Source organism: Balaenoptera borealis (assembly GCF_965194805.1).
Source record: "Balaenoptera borealis genome assembly, chromosome: 3".
Classification (NCBI taxonomy): Eukaryota; Metazoa; Chordata; class Mammalia; order Artiodactyla; family Balaenopteridae; genus Balaenoptera; species Balaenoptera borealis.
In genome coordinates this window covers 144,097,978-144,124,768 of record NC_138866.1, presented here as the reverse complement: position 1 = coordinate 144,124,768, position 26,791 = coordinate 144,097,978, and the positions used below count along the sequence as shown (strand labels likewise).

The 26,791-nt window shown below is 38.9% G+C and overlaps 1 protein-coding gene and 1 long non-coding RNA gene across 2 annotated transcripts in view; one reads left to right on the top strand and one right to left on the bottom strand.

Moving 5' to 3' along the window:
* Positions 1 to 26,791, bottom strand: part of AGBL1 (AGBL carboxypeptidase 1) — an 803,597-nt gene that overhangs the window by 440,884 nt on the left and 335,922 nt on the right. Inside the window, 1 exon segment of the mRNA XM_082388897.1 lies at positions 21,306 to 21,486. Within this exon segment, the coding sequence (XP_082245023.1) occupies positions 21,306 to 21,486 (181 nt within the window).
* LOC309627202 overlaps positions 1 to 26,791 on the top strand; it is a 532,216-nt gene that overhangs the window by 493,471 nt on the left and 11,954 nt on the right. The gene's annotated exons all lie outside the window — the stretch shown is intronic.

The following is a 26,791-nucleotide window of genomic DNA, read 5'->3' as shown; positions in this document are numbered from 1 at the left end:
GCACTGAAGGCTCCACGTAAATTAGAACAGAGGCAAATGAAATGGATGACAGGTTCAAGATCCAAAGTGGTTTCATAAGAATGGAATCTAATCAGATGAAACTGGAATAAGTGTGAGTTCAAGCACTTGGTCCATCCAGATCCACTACACAGTGTTGTAGCTGGAAACTTTCATGCTAACGGCAATTAGTATAAAAAAGGAGTTGGAGACTCTACTTGACACTAAGTTGAAAATGAGTTAGCAATATGATTAGGCCATCAAAAGACCTTAAGGCTTCATGCTTCAGACTTCTTTAATAGCAGTTGGGTTTTCAGAATGATAATGGTGGTTATCTGGGAATCCCACCATAATAGAGACTTAGCTATTCCTAGACTCTAAGCATGTTGGCTTCTCCTGTAGAAAGCTCTCACACCCTCCTACCTCTACTGTCCCACACATGCTTTGCTCCTGGCTAAGTCTTCCTTCAGCTCTCAATGTAGATGCCAAAGGAAGTTGTCCCTGACCCCGAGATTAAGTTACGCACCCTTTCTCTGAGCATCCCTACAGCTAACAGCTATCAGATCACTTCTAACACTGAATTATACTGTGTTTAATTGTCTTTTTCCACCTCTACACCATGAACAGCTTACTCTGCTCATTGTTACATCACAGGTTTACCAGATGTTCAATAAACTTTTAGTGAATTAATGAGTGAGGTAATTCAGAGAGTAATCAGGATAGTGGAAGAATAAAAACACACATCACAGGAGAACTAGAAGGAACTAAAGATGCTTACCCTGGAGAAAGGAAGCCTCATGGGAGTGATGTGAGGGCAGTTTTCAGTTAGGTAAAGGTCTGAAGAGGATTGATTCAGCTTATTCTACATGGCATCGAGGACAGAAGTTTCAAGGAGAGATATTTTAGCATGGTTCAAGAGATGACTTGCTAAAGGAATATAGCAATTATATAAATTCCCATGAGATAAAATAAGTTCATACACTACGGACCTGCTAAAGCACAGAATGTTTGGCTACACGGCAGGAAGGCCGTAAAGGAATATCAAACACAAGATGGGAAGCTGGACTAAGTGCTAAGTTCCTTAATATTCCATGGTTGAATGATTAAGTCACAGAAATGTATTCATCTATAATTCACACTATCCTCCTCTGTGAATTAATCCATTAGGAATAAGATGTTTGTCGGAGAGAAATTACATTCATGGAAATATCAGTAGAATGGAAGTCAATTGTCTTTTGACTTGATCTTATCTATGCTGGAGAACTGGGTAAACTTTTATAAGTAACATCAAATCTCCAAGCTTATTTTTTTTTATCAGTAGAATGGAATCCTCGGTTAAATCAAGTAATTCTGAATACTTTTCCAGATACACACACATATATATATAGTGTGGATATATATATGCTATTTTATGCTATTCAATGACTTTAAATGGTTGAACCAATAATTCTGAATTCTTCCAGATATATATATATACATATATTATGCTATTAATCACCTTTAAATGACCTACCCAAGGAGAATAAGTTTTTTTTTTTTTTCAGAGAATATCCATTATATTGCATGCATCATATGCTAAGTCTCTCACTGGCCAAAACCACTGAGTTAGAACACCCAATAATTCACTGTCAAGATGGCTAGATTAATAGCTAGATGTCGTATTCCATTTTTTTAAAAGTCTGCCCCACATTAGATCAGATGGACTTCAATGGCCTTGATTACTGTTGAAGGGAGTCTTGCTGTCTGAATTTCCAGAATTACTACCACAAATGATGTGCTTTAATGTGCTGCAGTCTCCTGGAGAGAGGCCCAGCCTAATCAGGAGTTCAAACACTGTAATTCTTTGCCCTGACATTGGAAAGTTCAGCCCGAGCTTTGGACATTTTTACTTAACACTGCACTTAGAGAAAGACCTCAGCTTATCTAGTATCAAATCTCTGGACATCATTTTAGGATAGGCCATCTCTTCCATGGATGTAGTTCCTTTTAGATCAAGTCAACACCACAGTCAACTTCCTAGGTACTAGTCAATATCTAGTAATCTCTATTCAACTTACTTCTTGGTCTGGTTTAAATTTTTTTGCTTTTGTTTGTTGTTTGCCTAATACATGAACTATCCAAGGGAATGCCTTCTGAAGTAGAATGCTCTCATCACAGAGACCTACATTATTAAGGAAAGAACACACCAGAAGATGCCTTTTTGTCCCAACCTAAGAAAGCTATACAGAGGCCCACTGGTGTGAATATATGATAACATAGAGGGACTAAAATTGTTTTTAATTCACTAGGAGTAAAAAATATATTCTCCTTTTTTTCTTTTGGTTTTCATGGGCTTAACTCTAACTATGAATTCCATGATAAACAACTGGTATGTATCTTAAGTATTATTTGTTATCTTAATTATTTTAACACTTGTTTAGCCCTAGTAAATAATAGGCACATTGTACAACTCTCTTAACTCAAAATGATCTTATTAAGAAGGTACAACTATTTTGCCCATTTTACAGATGAGAAAAGTGAAGCACAGTGGATACTGCGGTGTGTCCCTCAGAGTACCCCTCTAGGACTGAAAAACTCATTTCTCAGCTGCTGTTGGCTACTGGTTCATGGTTGAGCACCTCCTCTAGGAATTGTCCTCAGGCAAAGGGATCTCCTTTGCCCAAGGTTGCACCCACTCCCCAGAGGCAGTCCACATTCAGTGACTGGTCATTAGTCAGGTACACAAAGGAAAGGTTCAGTCCACTTGCTTTAACTCAGGATATTCAAAGGCTACCCCAGCTGTAGAGCTTCCCATTCACCATCTGAAGCTTCTGTAATAACTGCATCACAATTCAACTCTACCCTAGTCCTAATCTAGCTACCCCCGTTCCCTCACAGGTGTTATTCACAAGAACACGCTACAATAAACCTCCTGTAGCAAATCTCCATCTCAGAATATGTTTCCCACATAATCCAACCTATGAAAGTTCCTTGTCCAAGATCACACAGCCAGTAAGTGGCAAACCCAAGCAATCCAGCTCCAGAATGCATGTTCTCAGCCACTATACTAATACGCTTCTTTATAAGTAATAAGCTTAATTTTATGTCTGCATCTCAGTTAAAAGCCTGGAGCCACACTTCCCAAGCTGAGGGATAACTAATACTCCTCTAGGTCTTCTAGGTATATATCAACAAAACTGACCCTGTTTGAATAAATTCAGTAAATGCCATGTAATTTATCCCCTATTGGATAGTCTCCATGCATGTTAATATTCCAATAGAACTGGTAGGTTCTGCAACAAAGATATCTTTTAACATGAAATTTGCAATATGTTTTCCAACCATAACACCCTATTTTATGAAACATCTATTAGCACCAATCTGCTAGTGTCTTTCAGACCCAGTTTGAGAAATGTTGGCATGAAAAAAACCTTCATTTTTCTTCCAAGAAACTTCTGCTTCCCCTTTTTAAACTCCCTTTGCTGTCTCATCATTTCTGGGATGCCATCTTAGGCAGGCCGAGGGAGTTCTAGCATTTTGTCATTTTCTGTGCAAAACTCTTTGCATTCTCTGCCTTAAGAAAGTACTTACCTTTGCTTTACATGCCTAAATGTCATAAGATTATGCATAAGGTTATTAATGAATGTCCGCATAGGTTGCAAATGCATTATCCTAGCATGAAATGGCCATTCAGTGGGGGAAGTTTTAGGCCTAGCCTGTAAACTCAGCTCTAAAATTGTATGGATTTAAAAACCTACTGAACCTGACTAGGCATCTTTTTTCTCTTCTATAAAGTGAGAGCAGGGCTAGATTTGTTGAAATGCAAGAGCCTTTCCAATGCTAACATTATAGGATTTCTTAACTTTCGATTTAATGTATAACGTAGTGGTAAGTAGGCAGGTTCTAGAATCACACACACACACACACACACACACACACACACACACACACTCATACAGAAACCTAGATTCTACACCCTCTTCACTCACTTATTATCTGTGTTCTGTATGCCCTTTTGCTCCTAAAATATTAGTTTCGTCATGATTAAGTCATACTGGTAGTACTTATCACAGAGGATTGTTGTGAAGATTAAAAGAGATAATGCATGTAAAATGTTTAGCATTGTCAAACACATGTTAAATGCTCAATATATTTGTCATCTTCTTATCATTGATGTTGGCTGTGTTTGTAGGGATGATGGTGGTAGCAGTGATGGTTGAGAGAGGAGGTGGTATATTACGTGTTTAAACTGTTCATTTTTCCTGGATTTCAACTGTGTGGACGACTAAGACCAACCAGCCAGAATAAGTTAGAAGATCACATGCACACATAATGGATTAATAAATGTGATTGCTGTTGTTGTGACATTGATGTTGAAGAATGACGCTAAGAGGCATGATAAAGCTATTATGCCGTGCCCTAATCTGCCTTCCACACCCAAGAGTAACTTGAAGAAGGCTAAGAAAACCAAACAGTGACAATTACATTATAGTTAAAAGATACTAAGTGCAGCCCATAAAAGGACTTAGGTTAAAGAAGAAAAGTGATTCAAATGCCAAAAGGACTTGGAAAGATGGCTATCATAAATGAGATAATAGCCATAATTAATGAAGAAAAATAACTGTTCCCCATTTCCACTCTGGACCATACAAGAACAAAGGGATATAAATTGATTTCAGATAAAATTAGATTGGCTACAACAAAAAAACATTTTAACTCTAAGAACTGGTCAGCACCAGCACATTTTACTAAGGGACGCACTGTGACCTCTACTCAGAAATTCACAAATGACAGGGTAAATACCCATCTATTTGGGTGATTAAGGGGGAGATTATCTGCAGTCAGAGGGAAAGATGCCATGCAATTCTTTGCAGCTCCCAAGTTTAGAAGATTATACAACTTAGCATGCAAAATGCTGCTGTTCTCAACATAGGGCTGCCAACAAGGAAATTTCTCGAGGAATTCCTCGAGCCAAATTTCCCCTTTAAAGACCCAAGGTACAAGTCAGATAGGGGCAGGTGTATTCAAAGAGCAATAACAACGTTCTCTAATTAGACACAATCTCCTATGCAAGGCATCAACAGAACAGTGAGACTGGCGCTAGTAAATTAAATTTTAAAAATCCTGTTGCAATCACTCCCGTGACATGCCCCCTTTCTTAAGCTCTACTCTCAGTTATTTTTTATTTATTGTAATTACTTTAGTAATAAGATTTGTTTTCTGGTTATTATATATATATATTACTGTGCAGGGTAAGAAAAAAAAATAATAGCCAGAAAGAGTTATGTTCCTTATTTATCTCCTTGGCTGTTATTGGGCCAGGGGGAGGGGGGAGGAACAGAGAGAAGCTGTAAATACAAAAGAGTTTCCTGCGCAGTGAAGATGTATAGGAGCATATTTGCAAGAAGGAAGCAGGGCAATAAAGGAATAAGACTAATAATTCAAAAGGGCTAGGTGGCTCAGAGAGATAAATAACCTTTTGCAAGGAAAAGACAACCTGGAAATCAGAGCAAGGAGGGTGGATCCGCATTACCAAGGTTTATGTGCTGCCTTTGACTTTCCTGTTTATAAATTCTGGCTAGCCAGGAAGAGGGATCCAGAATCTGAAAGCATAAGCCTCCCGGCAATTGCCCAATGCCATACTTAGAGGTGTAATTCTTTCTGGTTCCTGATGGGGTGCACTTTCCTAGGAATCCAGCCTTCTGTGGGTGGTGGGCAATGAGGCTGTGATGCTGAGACTGGGTGCACCAAAGAGGCAGTCCCTAGGCTGGGGAGACAGACGCCACCAACCACAGACACTGCTCCTTACAGACGTCCTGAAACGCTCTTGGAGATGCCCTGATGGAGGCTGAGGCTGATTACAGGCTGGCTTCTAAAAGACAAGAAGCCAGATTTTTGTCCATTCCAATGGGACAGCTAAATTTATTTAAAGGGTAAGCATGAGGAGAAAAAAAGGCATTAGCTGAATTCCTCCAGCTCTAAACTTCTCTGCTGTTGTATATTTTATACAGTTTATTCAACCCTATACCCAGTCCATAATTTTTAAGTCATAATCACAAGGACAACCAAAGCTCTAACTAAAGAGGTTGTTGTCCTTGTGACTGTGATTTTAAAATTATGGAGTGTGTGTAGGATTGAATAAAGTATATACATATACATGTAATTATATATATATATATTATATATATATATATTTAAAAAAAAAATATATATATATATATAAAAGGAGGTTTTCTCACCTTTGACCTTATCCCATACCCTGCAGAATACCTATCTCATCTATCCCTGCCAAATCTTACCCTGGATCTCTTTGAGAAACTGAGAAATGGAAGCAGGAAAGAGCCTGCTTGGCTTGGCCATTGAGAAGAACTTTGCATGTCCCACCATTGAAATTCAGGCAACAGAAAACAAGAAGGTTCAGATCAAAATGGTAGAGTAGGAAGATCCTGAGCTTACGTCCTCCCACAGACACACCAAAACTATAACTACATATGAGCAAATCGGTCTGAGAATGACCTGAAGACTAGCAGAACAGATTTTCTACAACTAAGGACATAAAGAAAATATCACATCAAGACAGGCAGGAGTAGCAGAGATGTCACCCAGTCAGAGCCTACCGTGCCCCCGTGGGGTGACTCACAAATGGGAGGGGTATCACAACTATGGAGATGCCCCCTGAGAAGTGAGGGTCCAAGCCCAGTGTTGGGCTTTCCAGCCTGTGGGACCTGCACCAGGAAGATGAATGGCCATAACGTCTGCCTTTGAAAATCAGGTCGGCTTACATTCAGGAAAGTCAGAGGGCTGTGGCAACCCAAGACTCCACTCCTGAAGAGCTTGCAAAAACTCACCCACTCCAAGTCCCAGTGCAGTGTCAGCAGCTTGAAAAGTGCCTGGGTCTTACAAGGAGATTCATCAACTAATTTTATAGTGTGTGCTGAAGAGGCTGGGACCAAGTGGAACTTTCTCTGGGGAAAGAAGTACTGGTGGATGCCATTTTTTTTTTTTTTTATTCTCCTTCCACCTAGCTGGCCTGGTGCTGGTGGGCACTATCTCTGCCCCTCTCCATCAATCTAGTTAATACCATGCACATTGCCCCAGCATTCCCCTGAGGATGCTCCACACCCAACCCACCCACCCAAGCCAACCCCTCCAAAGTGGTTCCTTCTCTGGGGGACCAGACCTGTCCCCCAGCACACCTGCAGTAGTCTCAGCCAGGCCTCAGAAACAGGCCTGCCAAGGAGCAGCCCTGCCCACCAGGGCACCTGCAACAGTCACAGCCGGGCCTTGCAGATAGCTAGGCTGGGGGCCTACCCCACCCACCAGTGTGCTTGCTGCCCAACCATGAGAGGAGGGCACACGCCACCTACACAGGAGCACCTGTGTTGTGATCACGTCTACATAAGGTCACTCTTTCAAGACCAGGAAACGTAGCTGATAAACCTAATAAACAGAAACAAACACAGAGAGTTAGGCAAAGTGAAGAGACAAAGGAATACCTTCCAAATGAAAGAACAAGACAAAACCTCAGGAAAAGAACTAAACAAAAAAGAGGTAAGCAATTTACCAGATGAAGAGTTTTAAAAAATAATCATAAAGATGCTCATGAACTTGGGAGAAGAATAGATGAACTCGGCAAGAACTTCAACAAAGAGTAAGAAATAGAAAATATAAAAAAGAACAAATCAGAACTGAAGAATACAATAACTGAAACGAATAATACACTAGAGGGAATCAACAGCAGATTAGAAGATGCAGAATGGGTCAGTGATCTGAAAGACAGGCTAGTGTGAATCACCCAACTGGAACAGCAAAAAGAATTTTGAAAAATGAGAATAGTTTAAGGGACCTCTGAGACAACATCAAGTGTAATAACATTCACATTATAGGGCTCTCAGAAAAAGAAACTAGAGAGAAAGAGACAGAAAGCATATTTTAAGACAGCTGATTCACTTCACTGTACAGCAGAAACTTACACAACATTGCAAAGAAACTATACCCCAATTTTAAAAATTAATTAATCAATTAATTAATTTAATTAAAAAAAAAGAAAAGAAAGAAATAATGGCTGAAAACTTTCCTAACCTGGCAAAGGAAACAGACATTCAAGTCCAGGAAGCATATGGAGCCCCTAACAAGATGAACCCAAAGAGACACACACCAAGACACATTATAATTAAATTGCCAAATGTTTAAGATAAAGAAAGAATCTTAAAAGCAGTGAAAGAAAAACAACTAGCTATATATAAAGGAGCCCCCAGAAGACTATCAGCTGACTTTTCAGCAAAAACCTTACAGGTCAGAAGGGACTGGCACAATATATTCAAAGCACTGAAAGGAAAAAAAAAAAAAAAGCACTGAAAGGAAAAAACTTACAACAAAGAATACTCTACCCTAGCAAAATTATCATTCAGAATTGGAGGAGAGATAAAGAGTTTCCCAGACAAGCAAAAGCTGAGTTCATCGCCATGAAACTGGTCTTATAAGAAATGTTAAAGGGACTTCTTTAAATGAAAAGAAAAGGCCATAACTAGAAAAAAGAAAATTATGAAAGAAAAAAAATCTCACTGATAAAGGAAAACATACAGTAAAGGTAGCTGATCAGCCACCTATAAAGCTAATATGAAAGTTATTGTAAAAGACAAAAGTAGTAAAATCGTCTATATATAAAATAATTAGTCACATAATATTCAAAATAAAAAGATGTAAAATATGACATCAAAAACATAAAACATTGTGGGGGGCCAGTAAAAATTGTATTGCCTCATGGTAACCACAAACCAAAAATCTACATACTTATATGTGGAATCAAAAAACAAAGCAAACAAACGAAATAAAACAAAACAGACTCATAGATAGAGAGTAAACTGGTCATTGCCAGAGAAGAGGGGGTTGAAGGGTTGAGCAAAATAGGTGAAAGGGATTAAGAGGTACAAACTTTCAATTATAAAATAAATAAGTCACAGGGATGCACTGTACAGCAAAGGGAATATAATCAATAACATTGTAATAACTTTGTATGATGACAGATGGTTACTACACCTATTGTGGGGATCAATTAGTATATAAATGTCAAATCGCTATGTTGCACACCTGCAACTACTGTAGTATTGTATGTCAACTATACCTCAAAATAAAAAAATTAAAAATAAGAAATATTCCTTCCTCCAGTTAAAAAAAAAATAAAGAACACCATCAGAGGAACCCTTACTTTTATAATTCCATACAGTGTTTAACAGTTTCAAAGTACTATGGTATTTGACCATGATAATAATTAGGTGAGGTGCAGTGGTTAGGGCTTACTAGCCCCTTAATACTTTGAAGAAACAGGAGTGGAGAGGTTAAGCAACTTGTCCGAAGCCACATGGATGGAAAGAACACAGCTCTGACCTAAACCAGAGTCTTCTGATCTCCTGATGGGAATTCCTTGTACTACACCACAATCACAGTCACCCCAGATGGGAAAAGAAGAAAGAGCCAGGGAGAAGGCAGAAAAAGTACAAATAGTTTCCTTTGAGGAAAGCAATGAGATCTTCTTATAGCTCTGATAACAAGGGGACAGGCTCTCCCTCTTCCTTCATAAAAGGAGAGTCTCCCCAAGAGTAAATGGCAAAAGAAAAAGCACCCTTAGTATTGGCAGGAGCTGTCAGGTCTGTGCTTCCTATCTTCCAGTTATAAACTTTCATGAATTTTAGGAAGCCATGTGACATACATCATTAAATACGTGGTAGATGTGATGGGAATTGTGAAATAACACATCTATATTATACTCAAGGGTTTGCTTTATAAAGACTTCTAAGTGCATGTTGAAAGAAGGTGTTAAGAGTGGGGACACTAAAAAGAGAGATGTCTAAAGGGGAAATCAAGAGAGAAGAATAGATGCCCATCTGTCTCCCTCCTTGCCTGCATCCCTGCCCCCATTTCTTCCTCCTATAGGGGAAGGAACAGAGAAAAACTGGAGTGCAGACAGATATCAAAAGTTGCCCAGCCAACGAGGGAGAAAAGCATTTAACAAAACAAAAGCATTTCCCCAAGAGCCTCAGCTCCAACTTGATCAATGATTCTGCAACATTGAATCATTTTTAATTTAATGCTTCTGGGAAGAAAGGGGGGAACCCATCAACTACAGGCAAAGTTGGCAAGAGCTGGGTATTAGCATTTGGTAGCATTTATTATCGCTGTTTATGATGGCATAAATTAGGTTTATGCTGATATAATTAATGACCCTAAATTTAGGAATAATAAATGGTAATATTTATTCAGCACTGCAATGTCTGAAGAAGGCAAATGGAGTAGTCAAGCTCCTGACTCCCTCTCGGTGTGCAGGCTGTGGTAGGAACGGGTGTGAGCAAGGGAGCCCTTGGACACACACTCCCAGAACTCTCCATCCAGCACTATGCATCATTTAACACTATGCAAATGACTTAGCAGCAGGACCTTAACAGTTTCCAGAGCAAATAATTTTCATTTTGATCTCTAAGAACGAGTTCATCAGCAAGATTGTGTCACATTTCCCTCTAGAACCAAGACCCTCAAATGTTCCCTTAGCTCACACTCTTCCTATGGGGTATACACAGAGGTTTGGACAGTTGTACCAAATGCTACACTCTTCATGGATCTCTTTACCTCCTTCCATCTCTTAGAAGGAACATCATTGATGTCCTGCAAAATCTCTATAGACCATGATTTGAGAATTACTGGCAGACATTTGTAAGGAAAGTATTTAAGGCAGAAAACAGTTACATTTGCATCTTTTAAAACAATTTCAAATGCATGTTTGTCTTTCACTTTGTAGTTATTTTCAAAACCTGTGAGGTTAAAATATTCCTGTAAATGTTCCCTTTTTGTGCCTAAGAGAGTATCTTAGCATTCAAAATGGACTAAGACTTCCATTCTTCCTTTTTTTCAGTGAGGGCAGGAGGTAAATGTAGAAAATTACAGTTCTTCCGATCGAATAATCCCTTCTGGATCAGAATAACATTCTCCCCCATTTTCAAATATAAGGAAAGGAAAGCAAAGAGAAAGAGATTAAATACCCCTTGCCTACCTCTTCCCAGAGGCCCTTAACACAGAGACCCACAAACAGGGAAGAACCAGACCCAGACTGACATTTCCATCCAAATAGCCAACCTTCGCTCCATGTCCAAAAAATTAAAATTTTCCTAAAAATAAATAAAGCACAAATATCCATCCATTGATAACTCTGTTCCAAAGAGTATGAAATAGCAAAACAATCTAAATTTCAAAAGTCCATGATTGCAAGTTTAAGTTCCTTTGTCAGCTCTCAGGCAGAGCAGTTGGGTCCTATATTGAAGGACCAATGACTGGTGTAGGCCAAGCTTTAACTGCTAAGAAATATGACCTTTGGCCAGCAAACATTCCAGAGAGATTCCACAGCAGGACCATTGGATTGCCTGGCCTCACTGAAAGGAGAATTTGGAGATGAAACTTTGGAATGAGAGTTCAAAGGGGAGTATCACCCTCATGTTGTATCATGTCATGTCATGTCATCATGACCATCAGCACCGTTTCTACAGACATCGTGGACTCAATCATTCATCTTCCCAAAGGCCACAGAGAATGTAGAACTTTCTCCTTATAGGCTCTTCAGCCTGTGACATTTTGGCCCTTGTACAGGAGGACACAGTGCCTTGCTGAGTGAGAGAGAGAAAGAGAAAGAGACCCATGGGGAGGCTGACCCTCTGACAGCCAATATCCCTCTGCCTTTGCTGGTCTCCCCTGATTTTTCCTGCTTCTCCTTCTCCCCAGTATGAAGGAGTGTGGTCTGCTGTTCTTGCTTTTCAGGACGTACTGCAGAACTCATCCACAGGCATACAGAAATTCTATGCTTCAGAAGCCAAACATGGATGGTGAGTCCATAAAAAAGCCAATCACTTCCCTATGTGATCCAGCAGGAGACCTAAGGTCACAAATCTTCCCAGGTTGGAAGATACTTATTAAACCTTAGCCTGTTGGAGATTACCCAGACATAAAATCACACTCCCTGATGTGTCCTCTGTCATTCTTTCAAGATAGTGACTAAAAGGAGGAGAAGAACATGGAGAAGGTTAAGTATCATGCCCACAGGTTCAACGAAAATCATACCTCAAATGGATAGGATACACATTTTCCCTTCCAACCAAACCTGTAGTAAAACATTGTGTCGATGGTACACCAATACTTAAGTGCTAATATTTAACTGAAGATGTATCCAAAAGCTCATTTCTGATGGAGGTAACTCAAGGCCCCTTAGAGCCCTTGTTCTGGTCTGGGATGATATACCTGGAGGTCCACACATTAAAAAGAATTTAGAAAGGTCAGGCACCCTGAGTTAGACTCAACAAATATGTATTAGGCACTTACCACTTCCCAAGTTCTACGCTAACAACATTCAAAAGGAGAGTCACCAGATGACTATCTGGAATCTTTGACATAAGTGGGGCTGCACAGCCAAGTGGAAAGAACACGAGCTTTGCAACCTGACAAACCTGAGTTTAATTCCTGACTCAGCTGTGTGGCTGACCGTGCATATGTCACCCAGTCTTTTGCCTCAGATTTTTTTTTTTTTTCATTTGCAAAATGGGAGTAAAATATTTACTTTTTCATAAGTATAAAAAACTTAAATTTAAAATCATATTTTTATCCTATCACATTGACAAGGAATAAAAAGAATGATAATGTGCAGTGTTAACAAGGTGTGGGGACCAGGCCCTTTCATCCATCAGTGGTAGGAATATACATCTGTGTATCTTCTATAGAGACTAATCTGGCAATAACATACATCAAATAAAAAATATGCATCACATTTGACTCAACAGACTGCTTTTAAGAATTTATCTTAAGGAAATGACTGGAGAAATTTGCCCAGAGACTAACAAGACTCTTCACTTGTCTGTTGTTTATAATGGAGAATTGTTTAAATCAATTATGGCCCATCAATACCATGAGATTGCTGTTTTAAAAACTATAAATGCCATTTGCATTCTTTGCTGTAGGAAGAAGCTGTCTGTTTATAAACTATACTACAAAATACATTACCTTATGAAAGTTAACATGGGTATAAATATAGAAATATATTTAAGGAAATAGGTGATATACCTGAAGCTGTCAATTTACAAACAAATGGCTAATGGACCTTCTTCAGCTTGCTAATAGTGTTTCTCTCTGGGCAGCCTGACCCAGGGACGGCCTCCATGTTACAAAATTCTGCAGGCAAAATGTAATTATCATAGATGATAATGTGAACAATGCCCCTTGGATTAACGTAATATATTAGCCCCAAATTTGGGTGTTTTTTAATTTCTTCTTTAAGCTTTTTCTCTGCACTAGGATTTTCTACAATAACGATGTTTCATTTTTCTTCCCCCATTGGAAACAATAAAACCATTTTATTTTTTGAAAACAAAGAAGTCACATATAAACAATAATAAGCCTGATGCAATTGCGTGTTGGACACTCGGTAAACGGATGCTCTGTGCTTGTTTTTCACCAGTTGTCTCTGAGCTCTCAGCCCACAATTCTATCCTCTGCTCTGTCACACTGCAGCTAAAACTGTGCAGATCGCAACACTCAGACTCCCTTGCCAGTTGGCTTCCTGCTAAGCTCTGCCAATGAGAGGCACTAGAGGGAGATAGGAAGGCAGGAAGAGGAAGAAAAGGATACCCTTTATGTCTCCCAGTTCCACTTAATGAGACTAGAGCAGCAGCAGGGGACTGGCTGAACTCCTGCGTCTTAAGACGCACAGCATAGCATCACTGCATCTTCTCACGGGTACCAGCAGCAGGCGGGATGCATCCCCTTGCCATCTGGATACTTTCATTCCTTCACCCTTTCAACTGCGCCCTTTGGTCCACTGAAGCCCTTGCCAAGTCAGACTCCCTTCTCAGAGTTCCACACACCAGCATCATGGAGACTTTCCACCCCTGGGTTCTGGTAACTCCACCTCTTCCCTTTGCGTCCCCATGCTTGTAGGCAGTGCCCGCCTCTGCAAATGTTAAATCTCCTGGTTTCTTCTGCATCCCCTTTTGGAACTTTCAGACTTCTACCACCAGTGTGAATCAAATCTCTTCTTCTTTAACACCTATTATCTTGACTGTGTCATGTATCATTTTTATAATTAGAAGACAATAAAGCTATTTTATTTTTTAAATGTCCCAATTATACGGAGCACGACTCTTAAAACGTATTAGCCATTGTACTTATTATTCACTGTTTCCTTAGGAATTTCTCCAACTATGACTGCTACTGATCTTCTTCACCAATCTGAGGCATAGACATTTTCTTTCAATCTCAATAACACAGCTGAAACAAGACGAAAAGGCTTATTAACACTTTACGAAGAATAAATGATATAACAGATGATATCTACTCACAGAAAATTTAAAACTGATTATTGGTATAGCTGTTCTCATTCTCAAGCAGCCATGTGAGGGATTGCTTCTTCCAACCTCTTCCACATAACAGATGCCATCTTTCCTCAGTGACCTAGGGGGACCCTCTGGTTAGACCAGAGTTTCTTCACTTTCGAGCTCCAGAGAATTATCTCTTCCCCCTAAAGGTCCATCTGTCAGGCATCTTTTCTTGTTCCAGGATCTACTCCTTTCCAGGAAGATTGACAATGGGAATAACAAATTCATTCAATGACTACACTGCTCTCTACCCACAGGGAAGTCTTCATGGCCAGTAGCAAATGTATCATAGTATGAAGGGCAAGAATGCTTACTGCCATGATCTAAAGATCTAGCATCAAAAGCCCCTGAGTTGCTTGTATGATTGCATGTAGGTGAGGAGGCAGCCCAAGAAACATCTAATGTTGAATTTCTCACCAGTCTGTTGTTTGGGAGCTCAGAGAGTATCTTCCATTCTTTCTTGAGCATAATTTTTAAAAATTCTATATTTATTATAGTCCGTTTTTTTTTCAAATGTAACTGATCTGAGAAATCCAAAAGTCTGAGAATCACTGCTACATGTTTTTATATCGAAGAGCTTTGAAATACATTAAAAGTTAGAGCTGAGGTCACATAAGAGGGAAGCCCTGAACATAATCAAAAAAGGAGGAAAGAGGCATAGCCCAGCCCAAAGGTGAAGTGAACCCAATGGGGATAGTCATAAGCATTTTGTGATCCTGAATAGTTACTTGAGTGAAAACGTACAATAGAATGGGCAGTGGAATGGCAGCCCTGTGGCCAAACTATTCAAAGTCAGCTGGGTGCTGTTTACAGCCAAAAGATGGCATCAACAGGAAGTATGTCTTCTCCAGAGGAGAAAGCTGGCAGGACACGGTACAGTGTTGAGGCCCAAGCCACGCTGGGAATTCAAATTCCGTGAAGGAAAACTGAGGATGAACTAATTCATTCATCCTGGGCCAAGATTGCAGAAAGCTGGGAAGGCTATGCCTTCTTTCATCCCAGTCACACTAGATGTGAAGATTGAGGTCAAGAAGGCTAATTTCAGAGACCATCTGCTGATGGGGCTGAGGCTTTACTTGCATCTCCATCCAAGTTGGGGAAGAGCTGATAGATTAAAATCAACACGGGCTCTGGAGGTAGACATGGGTATGTGTGTGCCAGAGTGCGTGTGTGTGTATGTGTCTGTGTGTGTCTGTGTATTTGCTTGAGTGTTTTAATTATCTAGATAATTTTTCATGCCATTTCTGCCTTGAACTAGGCTATGTGATAACTCATTTTATCTCTTTAGTCTCAATTTCCTTATCATTTGAAGGAGTGGGACTAAATAATATACAATAACCCGCCCAGCTAGAACATTTTAAGATTCTTTTATTCTAATTCCCTTAAATCTCTATAGAAAAGGAATATAGAATAGACAGAAGTTTTAGTCCTGGCTCTGTAACACGAGCTATTTAAACTGCACTGAAGACTTCACCCCTGTATACTCAAGTTTCTGTACCTGAAAATTATACGGAAGATCTACCTTGGTCGGGCCATAGTTACTATTAGATAAGAAAATATATGTAAAAGAACAAGGTTCTTTCTTGGCTTATAAAAAGTGCTAAATCTTTTTTTGATAAAGTCTGTGAGTGCTCTTATTGTAGTAAAATAAAGCCTTCACAATCCACAGAGTAAAAGACTATCGATACTAAATTTAAATGGTCCCAGTTAGTTAAAGCTGTCAAGATTTTTATCTGATTTTTATAGTTTCATGTGTTTCCCCTAGAGCATTCAGCCTATTACTTCTTAATACCTTGGTGTGTTTACTTATAGCACGTCTTTTGCTCTTTATGGTTGTTTACTTCTCTTCCACAATGGCCTTGGAAGAAAGTAATCAAGTTTGCAGCATTGTATATATACTAAGAATAAATATACTCTGATTCTCCTGGGAATAAGATGTTGGCCTGGGTGTTGATTTTATAAAAATTATTTGTCACTACCCTCCACCCAACAACCAAAGTCCAAAAACTGGGAATCATGCTAGATTTCTTCCTCTCCTTCACTTACTTGCCATGTTGACCTTTTAAGTCATCACTTGTCTTCTCCCCACTCCCCACTCTAATCAAGCAGCCATTATCACGTCTGCTCTAACCCAACTGCTTGTCTCCTTGTTCTTTTATCCCATGTTGGAAAGAATTATAAGAAACAAGGGATCACTGCATCAGTCCTCCTGGATTACTTTGAACTCAGCCCAGTTCAATACAAACTACCAGGCCAACAAGATGGTAAATTGTTTCTTTTGGAAACCATCTTTGTATTTTGTTTTCCTGTTACAGACATATGTTGCTAAGAGATCTTTGACTTGGCAAGACCCACTGTATCTTTGCTAGAAAATCCTGGCTTTGTCTCCCTGACCACTGTTATCAAAACCTCCCAGCCATCCTCAGAGGCTCATTAACATCACCACACAAGGAAACTACTACTCCACATTTACACAGTTTTGCAAACTCCACAGGGGTCCATGATTTCTTTTTTTTTTTTTTTTTTTTTTGAGGCTGGTAGAATCTTTTTTATTTAAAAGCTGAGTCTTCTAATACAGTGATTTCCTGAAGTTTCAAATAATTTTCAAAGCATGAAACCGGAATTCCTTTGTAAGGCCTTCTGTGATACCTTTAACTTTCAGTCACAGCGTTTAAATGAAGGCAGCTATGATTTTAAAATACAGGACATAATGATAGGCACACAGAAATATTATGGATTTTTTCATAAGTTCTTTTGCATGATACTAGCAGGGAAAGAAAGACAAGCATCTTGTGGTAGGTTAAGTGCCAAGTTCAGGTTCAGGCTCTCTAATCTTTAGGCAAAAAGCTTGCCTCTTTGCTGGTCAGACCACACACAGGCAGGGCAGTTCTGTTAGTGTTTAGAAGCCTATGAATAGGAATGTGTCCAAAGAAAATCAATGACAATCAGAACATCAGAAACAATACCACATAAGCAATGTTTAGGTGAACCACATCGAACTTGGAGAGGGCTTCACCTGAGGAAGTTAAGGCATGTAAAACGGGGATTAGATCTTATCCTTGTTTCTACACATTTTAGGTAAAATGTGTAAAATTCACAAGGCAGAGATCAAAACAAAGAAAAACAAATCCACCTAATTATACACTATGGAATGGGTATGTCCTGAAACGGAATGTCAACGAAGCATTTAAGTGGAAGTTAGATAAACCATATGTTAGGTGTGTTCTAAGGGTTTGTGAGCTGAAACTTTTAAGCCCATTTATTGTAAGATGTTATGATTCCATGGCAGTATCAAGTCTTTTTGTAATGATGTGCAATGACCTGGGGATTTTTTTTTCAGTAGAATAATGCTATGATTTCCAAATCCCTTTCAGTCAAAATTGTTTGGGTGATCCAAGTAACCTACAAAGTGCCTTGAGCTCCATGATGAAAGATGCTATATAAATAAAAAGGGTAATTTAGTCATAATAAATAACGGTAATGACGATGGATGGTGGTGTCACAGAGAAGCTGGCCTGCCATTAGGGAACCCAAAGCAACCAGCTGTGAGCTGGAAATAATGTGTGCCCAGGCCAGGAGGATATTCAGTGACTGAGACCATGTTAACCTTTCAACCAAAGACCTGGATCAAGCCTCTGATTCAGAGGTGTGAGCATTTGAAATGGAAAAAACTACAGTATTTATTCCAGAGCTTGAATGTTACTTTGGGCTTATAAGACCTCTACCAACACAGGTCAACAGGGAGCTTCCTCTTCCAACAGAAGAGAAAATTGAGTAGGTCAGGGGAAGAGCCAGAATTCCAGACTAGAGTTATGACTCTGAACCCCGTGCTCTTTCCATCCTCTACCAGACCCCAGACAATTCAATGGAACATGTAACTTCAGAAAAGAGCCAACTTGGATGAGAAAATGTTGAAAAGAGGTCATGTCTCTCAAGATGGCTTGCAGAGCTGTTTTCCATCCATTTAGGCTCAGTAAGCCTGCTAGTAAAACTCTTAGTCCCTCAAGCAGGGAGGAGCCACGCACTGAGGCCCTGGAGCTGATCTCCAGAGTTAAAGGAACACGTGGTAGGAGCCAGCTGAGTTCTGTTGGACCAGGAAAGGACACTGCTTTAGGGCTTTGTCCAGCTTGAGATCTAGGAAGCCTGATTGCTTCCAGAGGCCTGATTGCTGCCACCTGCTGAAGGACTTGGTTTCCCACACCTCACATGTGCTTGAAGACCAACCAGTCGCCATATGCAAGGAGGAAGGATCCTCCTCTCTGCCCACCAAAAACTTCCATCAAAAAAAAAAAAAAAGAAATCTGGAAGCTACAAAACTAGGAATCTTGTTAGAACACATGGATGCTTTCCTTACCTACTTATCTTCTTTCCTTTTTTTTTTTTTTTTGTGGTATCTATTGAAATTTTAGTTTACAGCCTTTAACTTGCTTGCATTTTGGCATAATTTAACATACTTTACCATTTGGAATTTATTCTCATCCTCTTTTTCTAGTTTACTATCTTTAAATTTTTAACCTTTTTAACTTATCAATATTCTTTTTGTGCTTTTCCTTTGAAGCAGGTCTATTCTCAGCCTTTTAACATTTATTTTGGGTTTTTATTTCCTGAAAGAAATTATTATTTTACATTTCTTAAAACATTTTCTTATTTATTTTAAGTCATTGTAATTTTATCTCTGAAAGTTTTGTTTTCTTTTTAAATTTCTTTATAATTCTCATTTTATCTTTTCTGTTTCACCTTTTCAATATTGCTCTATTTTCCCAGTTTCTAAACGTATGCATTTGCCTCTTTAAAACTGATATTTTAAATTATAACTTCTTCTGCATTTTTATTTTTAGCTTTTGAAATTATTTTTCCTTTCAATTTTTCTGTTTACCTTGTATTCTGTTTATTTCCATAGGATACCAATGTCTGCTCCTATAGTAAAAAAGAATCATTTATTACCATAGGAAGGGGCTTTAAGTCTTTTTCCACAGTTTGAGGCAGGTACGTATGAATGCTAATCCTGTCACCCCCACCCACTGACTGAGTGATCTTCGGAACCTGCTCTTCTATCTGGGCCTCAGCTCACAACTCTGCAAATGCTGACCCCTTACGACACTGGAATTCACCTTTCCTATTATACATTCTGAAAGGCATGGAGGAGCTAGGCCAGGAGAAACACCACCCCAATCTTCTCTCTTGCAGCCAACCATTTTTCAGTCATTTCACGTTTAGCCATTCCACAGCCATTTTTCAACCATTTCAGCCATTCCATTTAGATAAAGTGACACCTTTATTATAGCTGTATCCAGAATCCAGTAAAATACAACTGAGAATAAAGATTTATCTGCAGGAAATAGAAGCAAATCAAAGCATTAGTCTTTTTTTGTTTGTTTGTTTTGTTTTCTTTTATTATTTCATTTAATTTTTTTTTATACAGTAGGTTCTTATCAGTTATCTATTTTATACATATTAGTATATATTTGTCAATCCCAATCTCCCAATCCATCCCACCACCCTCCCCCACTGCTTTCCCCCATTGGTGTCCAAACATTTGTTCTCTACATCTGTGTCTCTATTTCTGCCTTGCAAACCGGTTCATCTGTACCATTTTTCTAGATTCCACATATATGCATTAATATACAATATTTGTTTTTCTCTTTCTGACTTACTTCACTCTGTATGACAGTCTCTAGGTCCATCCACAGCTCTACAAATGACACAATTTTGTTCCTTTTTATGGCTGAGTAATATTCCATTGTATATATGTACCACATCTTCTTTATCCATTCGTCTGTTGATGGGCATTTAGGTTGCTTCCATGACCTGGCTATTGTAAATAGTGCTGCATTGAACATTGGGGTTCATGTGTCTTTTTGAATTATGGTTTTCTCTGGGTAAATGCCCAGTAGTAGGATTGCTGGGTCATATGGTAATTCTATTTTTAGTTTTTTAGGGAACATCCATACTGTTTTCTGTAGTGGCTGTATCAATTTACGTTCTCACCAACAGTGCAAGAGGGTTCCCTTTTCTCCACACCCTCTCTAGCATTTGTTGTTTGTAGATTTTCTGATGATGCCCATTCTAACCAGTGTGAGGTGATACCTCGTTTTGATTTGCCCTTCTCTAATGATTAGTGATGTTGAGCATCCTTTCATGTGTTTTTTGGCAATCTGTACATCTTCTTTGGAGATATGTCTATTTAGGTCTTCTGCCCATTTTTGGATTGGCTTGTTTGTTTTTTTCATATTGAGCTGCATGAGCTCTTGTAAATTTTGGAGATTAATCCTTTGTCAGTTGCTTTGTTAGCAAATATTTTCTCCCATTTTGAAGGTTGTTCTTTCATCTTGTTTATGTTTTCTTTTGCTGTGCAAAAGCTTTGAAGTTTCATTAGGTCCCATTTGTTTATTTTTGTTTTTATTTCCATTACTCTAGGAGATGGGTCAAAAAAGATCTTGCTGTGATTTATGTCAAAGAGTGTTCTTCCTATGTTTTCCCCTAAGAGTTTTATAGTGTCCGGTCTTACATTTAGGTCTTTAATCCATTTTGAGTTTATTTTTGTGAAGCATTGGTCTTAACTTCAAGGAAATCACAATTTGAGCCCTGACTTTGTCACTAACCAAGTAACCGGGGGGAGTCATTTGATTATTGTGGACACCAATTCCCTCCTTTTTAAAAGGAGAGTGTTAGATGAGATTATTTCTAAGGATTCCTCTGTTATTAACTGCCAATGAGTCTATACCTTTCTATTCAAAGGAACTATGAGATTGACATTAATATATATGGAGATTACCCTGTTATTTGTACCAGGTAACAGAACCCAAGAGAAGTTATTCCTGCCGGAGTACCAAGACCTCTCCAGTCAAGCCCATTGAGCAAAACAACAACATGTTACCATGGTAACATAAAGGCTGGCTAGGTTGAGCCAGGTGCCTGACATACTTGCCATTGATGACACCATCTGGGTTGAGCATGGGGATGATCTTGAAAATGAAGTTTTCCCTCAAGAGCCTAGCCACAGGGTCACTGCTGACCAGGAACTCCAAGGTCCCCTTCATCACCCAGCTGGCATTGCTCTCTCCTGGGTGAACTCGAGCAGTAATCACCTGGTATGGGCGCTGCCCTGCAGAAAAAGAGACACAAGAAAATTAAACCTAAGTACACTTTTCATTTCCACCCAGATAATCTCTAGGAAGCCAGTATTACACCTGACTGGCATGAAGCCTGAAATAGGTTGATTGTTTCTAATACACATCTAATGTACATGTATCCATTTTCCATCTGCCTCTATGGTCTGCAAGACTCAAGAGAGTATAAAGTTAAAGCTCAAGGCTGTTATCCAAAGCATAAGTACTTAGTGGCATCAAAACCAACCAAGAATGAGATTTTAGCAAGACCACCAAAGAAATAATTTACTCTTCAGAGTCCAACAGCATGATGCTGGGTGTCCCAGATCTGAGACTGAATCTTATCTTCATCATTTACCAGTTGTAAGATCTCAGCCAAATGACTTAATTTCTCCAAGGCTGCTTTCTCATCTGTAAAATGAGGACAATGATACTGACCTCCTGCAGCAGTTATAAAAACTAAAGGATGTGATTATAAACAACTTGGTATATTGCTTGCTGTTCAGTATGTACCTGTTAGCTCTCTCCCTTATCAATTATAAAGTCTGTGGTTAGGATGGTGCCTCACATTCCCCAGTAGAAATAGGAGTCAAGTAGAGAGACTGAATTGGGAAATTTATGACTGACTTTATGACACTGAAGCCAATCCTGGAGAGATTTCACAAAAGAAGGAATCACTTGGAAGCTCAATCTCGGAGTTGCAATACTTCCTTCACTTTGCAAAAGAAATCAGGGACACACTCTCTACCAATCACTGGGAGTGTATTGGCATGAATAGATCTTATGAAGAATGCATTGATGAGAGAGACTTATCATCCTTTCTTTGCTGACAGAAGACACATGGAGTATCGTAGTGTTGAGACGTATTCTTAGACCACATCTGGGCTCAGGTGGTAAATGTCTTTTGATTGATTGGTGATGTCTGTCCCCATACACTTGAGGAAAAAGTGGGGAACATGTGGTATCATACAAGCAATTCACCATGTCTGCTCTAACCCTTTGTTTAATTTTGTGTGGGTTTTTTGACTCTTCCTTCTATATCCTCACCCAATTCCTTATTGTTCCTAAACCCATTCTAATGATGAGAACTAAATATTTGCCAAGTATAAATACCTTAGCCACTAAACAGCCTAAAAGTTAAACCAGTCATTTTCTTCCTGATCATTCAAATCATGAGTTAAATATGGCTTTTCTTCCCTTAAGCAGTAATCTTTTTGAGGGAATAAACTGTGTCTCTAATTCTGTACAAAGAAAGATGAAACTGAATAACTCTCAATTACAGCTAAATAACAAGTAATGGAAGATACAGAGAAATAAACTATTAATTCCCTAATTATATTACTATTATCATCAATTAAAACAAACAAAAAACCCTCTGTCAACAGCCAATGAGATTCAGGTTTAAGGGGCATATATTGGTGCATTTTTACTGACTATGGTGAGAACATGTTACTTCTCTTTGTAGATCCTTTATATATTGTGGATAATATTCAGTTATGTTTTTGCTTAAGCAGGTATTTTAAACATATTCCAGAAACTGCAGGAGGCATTGGGTAGAAAAAGTTGAATATATTATAGTTCTTGTTCTGTAAGAGGCCAAAGCATTTGTCGGTAGTGACAAACATGCAAGCAAATAATGACAAGTGAGCTAGTGGAGGTGTATATAAAGCACTAAAAATAGATCTGACTCAGAGAGGGAAGGACATTTCCAGCGATGTGGTGCTATTTAGACTGGGTCCTGCAGGCTAAGTATCAGCTAACTAGAGAAAGAAGGTGAGGAGGGGTCTCCTAAGCAAAGAAAAAGATACATGGCAAAGAACACAGAGGAGAAAATCTGGTGCATTCAAGAATAAAGAAAAGTTGTGAACGGCTGAAGCAAAGGACTAGAGATAGTAGCTTGTGAATTTAGAAAAGTAGGTTGGTGTCAAACTGTTAAGATCTTTCCTCATATATTTTGTTTAGGGATTTGGACTTTATTCTGTAGATCAGAAGTTCTCAACTATGGAGTCAGTATCTCCCTGATACGCTATGATATGTGATGAGATCTACTGAAGAATCATTGGTTAGTAATAAAAGTGTAAATGCTTGTTTTATATATATATATATATATATATACTACACTATATATGTATACATATACTTTATAAATATATATACATAGACATATATACACGTATATACACACACACCTACACATATCACACAAAATGCTGGCTACCCGCCCAATAGCTTTTCTCCCCTTCTTTCCTACTACCAGACCCCTGATTTTTGGGGCTTTAAAAAGTGCCTAGATCAAAACACTCAGCTACGTGGATCCTCTTGTAGGTAGGAGTGACCATGTGACAGGATCGAGACCAATGAGATGTAAATGGCAGCCTGGGGTGAGTCTTTCTGGAAAACTGATTAAAGGGCACCATTTCACCTGGCAAATGCCTTCTTGGTTTTTGTCCCTTATCCCTCATCTTTGTCTCTTCTTCCTTCCTTGAACATAGATCTGATACTTTCAGGTGAGGAAGCCAACTTGAGAATCAAAGTCACATGATAAGATGTTACCATAAAGGTAGAAAGAGCCTACGTTCTTGAAAAATCCCTTAAGCAGCTACCCTGCACCTTCACTAGCTTCTTCAATACTTCTGGATGTTTGAGACCAATAAACCACTATTTGACTGGGCAAATGTAATCATGTTTCTGTTATATCTTGTTAGACTCTAGTTTAACTTCTATGATATAAGAGCAGGTTTAAAGTCATCCTTAAAATAAGGTTACTTTGAATAACATGCATCCAAGTGTGCTTTATGGACTGGGGAGAAAAGAATGGCAGAGAGTTGTAATGAGAATATTTGTTATGTGTGCCCCAGAAAACAACAGTTGAGAGTGTCTACTTTAAGAAATAGAAAGTAAATGATGGCTTATCAACAGGAGAAAGACATGCCAAAGACTGTGCATCAAAAAAATTCTGACATTTATGAAGATAGTACATTTGTTTAACCATAGACAGTGCTGGGGTTATGGAGCAGAGAACAACTTTTAAAGTCATATTTCCAGAGTTCAAATTCCAGCCCCACCATGTTCTACCTGAGATGAATTATGTAAGTTTCTGAAGAAATTGAGTATTAGGTTGGATGTTCTGTGTGTAAGCCTAGTGATTTGCTAACTGGAACATACTAAGTAAGCATATTGGCAGGAGGTGGTATATAGTTAGCTAGCTGAGCACAGTTGAAGTTAGTTGAAGGTCAACTTTCCCACTATATCATTTGCTCACAATTACTTTTCACTCCTTCCAAAGCAAGCTGTATTGGCATGCCAATAAAAAGCTTGTTGAGTCATAAAGAGGCTTGACGAATTTGTGCCCAATCAGTGGCCTACTTTCAGTTCTATAATTCCATATCACTCTCTTTGTGGTTTTTGAACTATGTTCATTTACAGCATATTGAACAACAATAGTAAGTGCTCCCAGCCCAGCAAGAAGAAATTAAAAAAAAAAAAAAAAAAAAAAGAAAAAGTAGCTTAAGCTCGTGTAAATTTTCAACACCAACTGAACACTCTCATTGTCTGGGCCATTTGAGTCCCATTGCCTGGTAACCAGTGCAATGCAGTGCATTAGTCAGTAAGCCAAATGCAGCTCTTGCAAAGAAATGTCAAGATGTTTCTTCCCTTTGGAGAGTCAGGTTGATAATCTGCTAGACTGTAATACACCACAAGACCTGCCAGGCTGTTCTGAGCATCCTGAAGAAGCAAACAGGGAAAACTGTGGATTCTCATGAAGAAATAAGTATAAGCAGCATTTTAGCCATTTCGAGTTGATTTTCCTCCTTCCTCTCCGTGATTTAAGGCAATTTTGCAGTCGTATTGGTGAGTTAAACTTATGGGACCGTTCAGTTGTAGCAGCAAATGGTGCCGCAGAGAACCCATAGCAGACAACAGCTGTGAATAGTATGCAACGTACATACTCTGTGTTTTTTCTTGTAATTGACAATTTCAGTTTTAATAGCTCATCTTTGCTTAGGGTGGGGCAAAGAGTGTCAAGTATATGTCTTTTTTTTTTTCTCTGTAATTTATAAAATCTCTTCCGGAGGCCACCAAAATCTATGGGGGAGTCATGGTTTGGCAATATTGTAATTCTGAAAGCAACATATTGAATTTATGTCAGTGGTAATGACATCTGTGTTAGAAACAAGTAGGGGGTTGTATAATGCCTGAGAGATATCGGGCTCAGGGCCAAGGAAAAGCTGAGTAAGAACAGAAGACATGTGTGATGATACACATGTACGCCCAACTATATAAACATCCATTCATTTATTCCTTCTTTCTTTCAACAATATATATTAAGCTCCTACTGGCACTCTGCAAGGTTCTGGAGATTCCAAAAGAAATAATGATTTTTTGCCCTCAGGGAACTAATAATAGTCTGGTGTGAAAGACAGGCACACAGATAATTATGATCCAATATGATCAGGGACATTTGGCAAGACATTTTTCAAAGCACAGTGGAATGCTCATTACGTTATTTATGGTAATGCGAGCAACTGGAAGTGACTTAAACATGCACCCACAGGACATTAGTTAAAGAAATGATACATAAAACAGAATACTATGCAACCATTAAAAATGGCACATAGATCTCACACTGGAAGGTAAATATCACACAGTGATGAGTGAAAACAATATAGGAGAGAGCGCTGCATCATAATGGATCCCTTTTGTGTCATTGTAGATACTTAAAGGTATCTATACACAGAGACACATCTGCTAGTGGAGGCCACGTGGGTCATTTTTATGTCTTCTTTATCCCTATCTAGCATGTTTGTCTCTCCAGAAAATAACAATCATATGTCAGTTTTCATAAAGGCAAAATATTTTCCAGGAGTAGTAAACCACAGAAGAGAAAGATTAAAAAAAGTTTTTTTCACATAAGATGTGACATATGATCTGGTTTGTCCCATTGGAGTTTGAGTTTGCCAGATGAAGAAAAGAAAGGAGGGAGATGATGGAAGGGGCTAAGTCGATGTATTTGCAAGATAATGAGGTCATAAAGCACAGAGTGTCTGAAGAAGAGTGATGTGATTTTATGTGACTAAAACACTAGCTATATGGAAGGTAAGAAGGGGAGTGATGCTCTAAGCTAAGTCTGTACTTGTTTCTTTTAAACAGGCCTTTTAGCCCATGCTAAGGAGTTTGGAAACAATCTTATAGGCTGTGGAAGCACCATGGAAAATCATTTTGCAAGAGTGTGATCAGATGGGGCTTCTTGTTGGAGCTGAAGATGATAGGAGAAATGGCCAAAAGAGCATATTATGATTT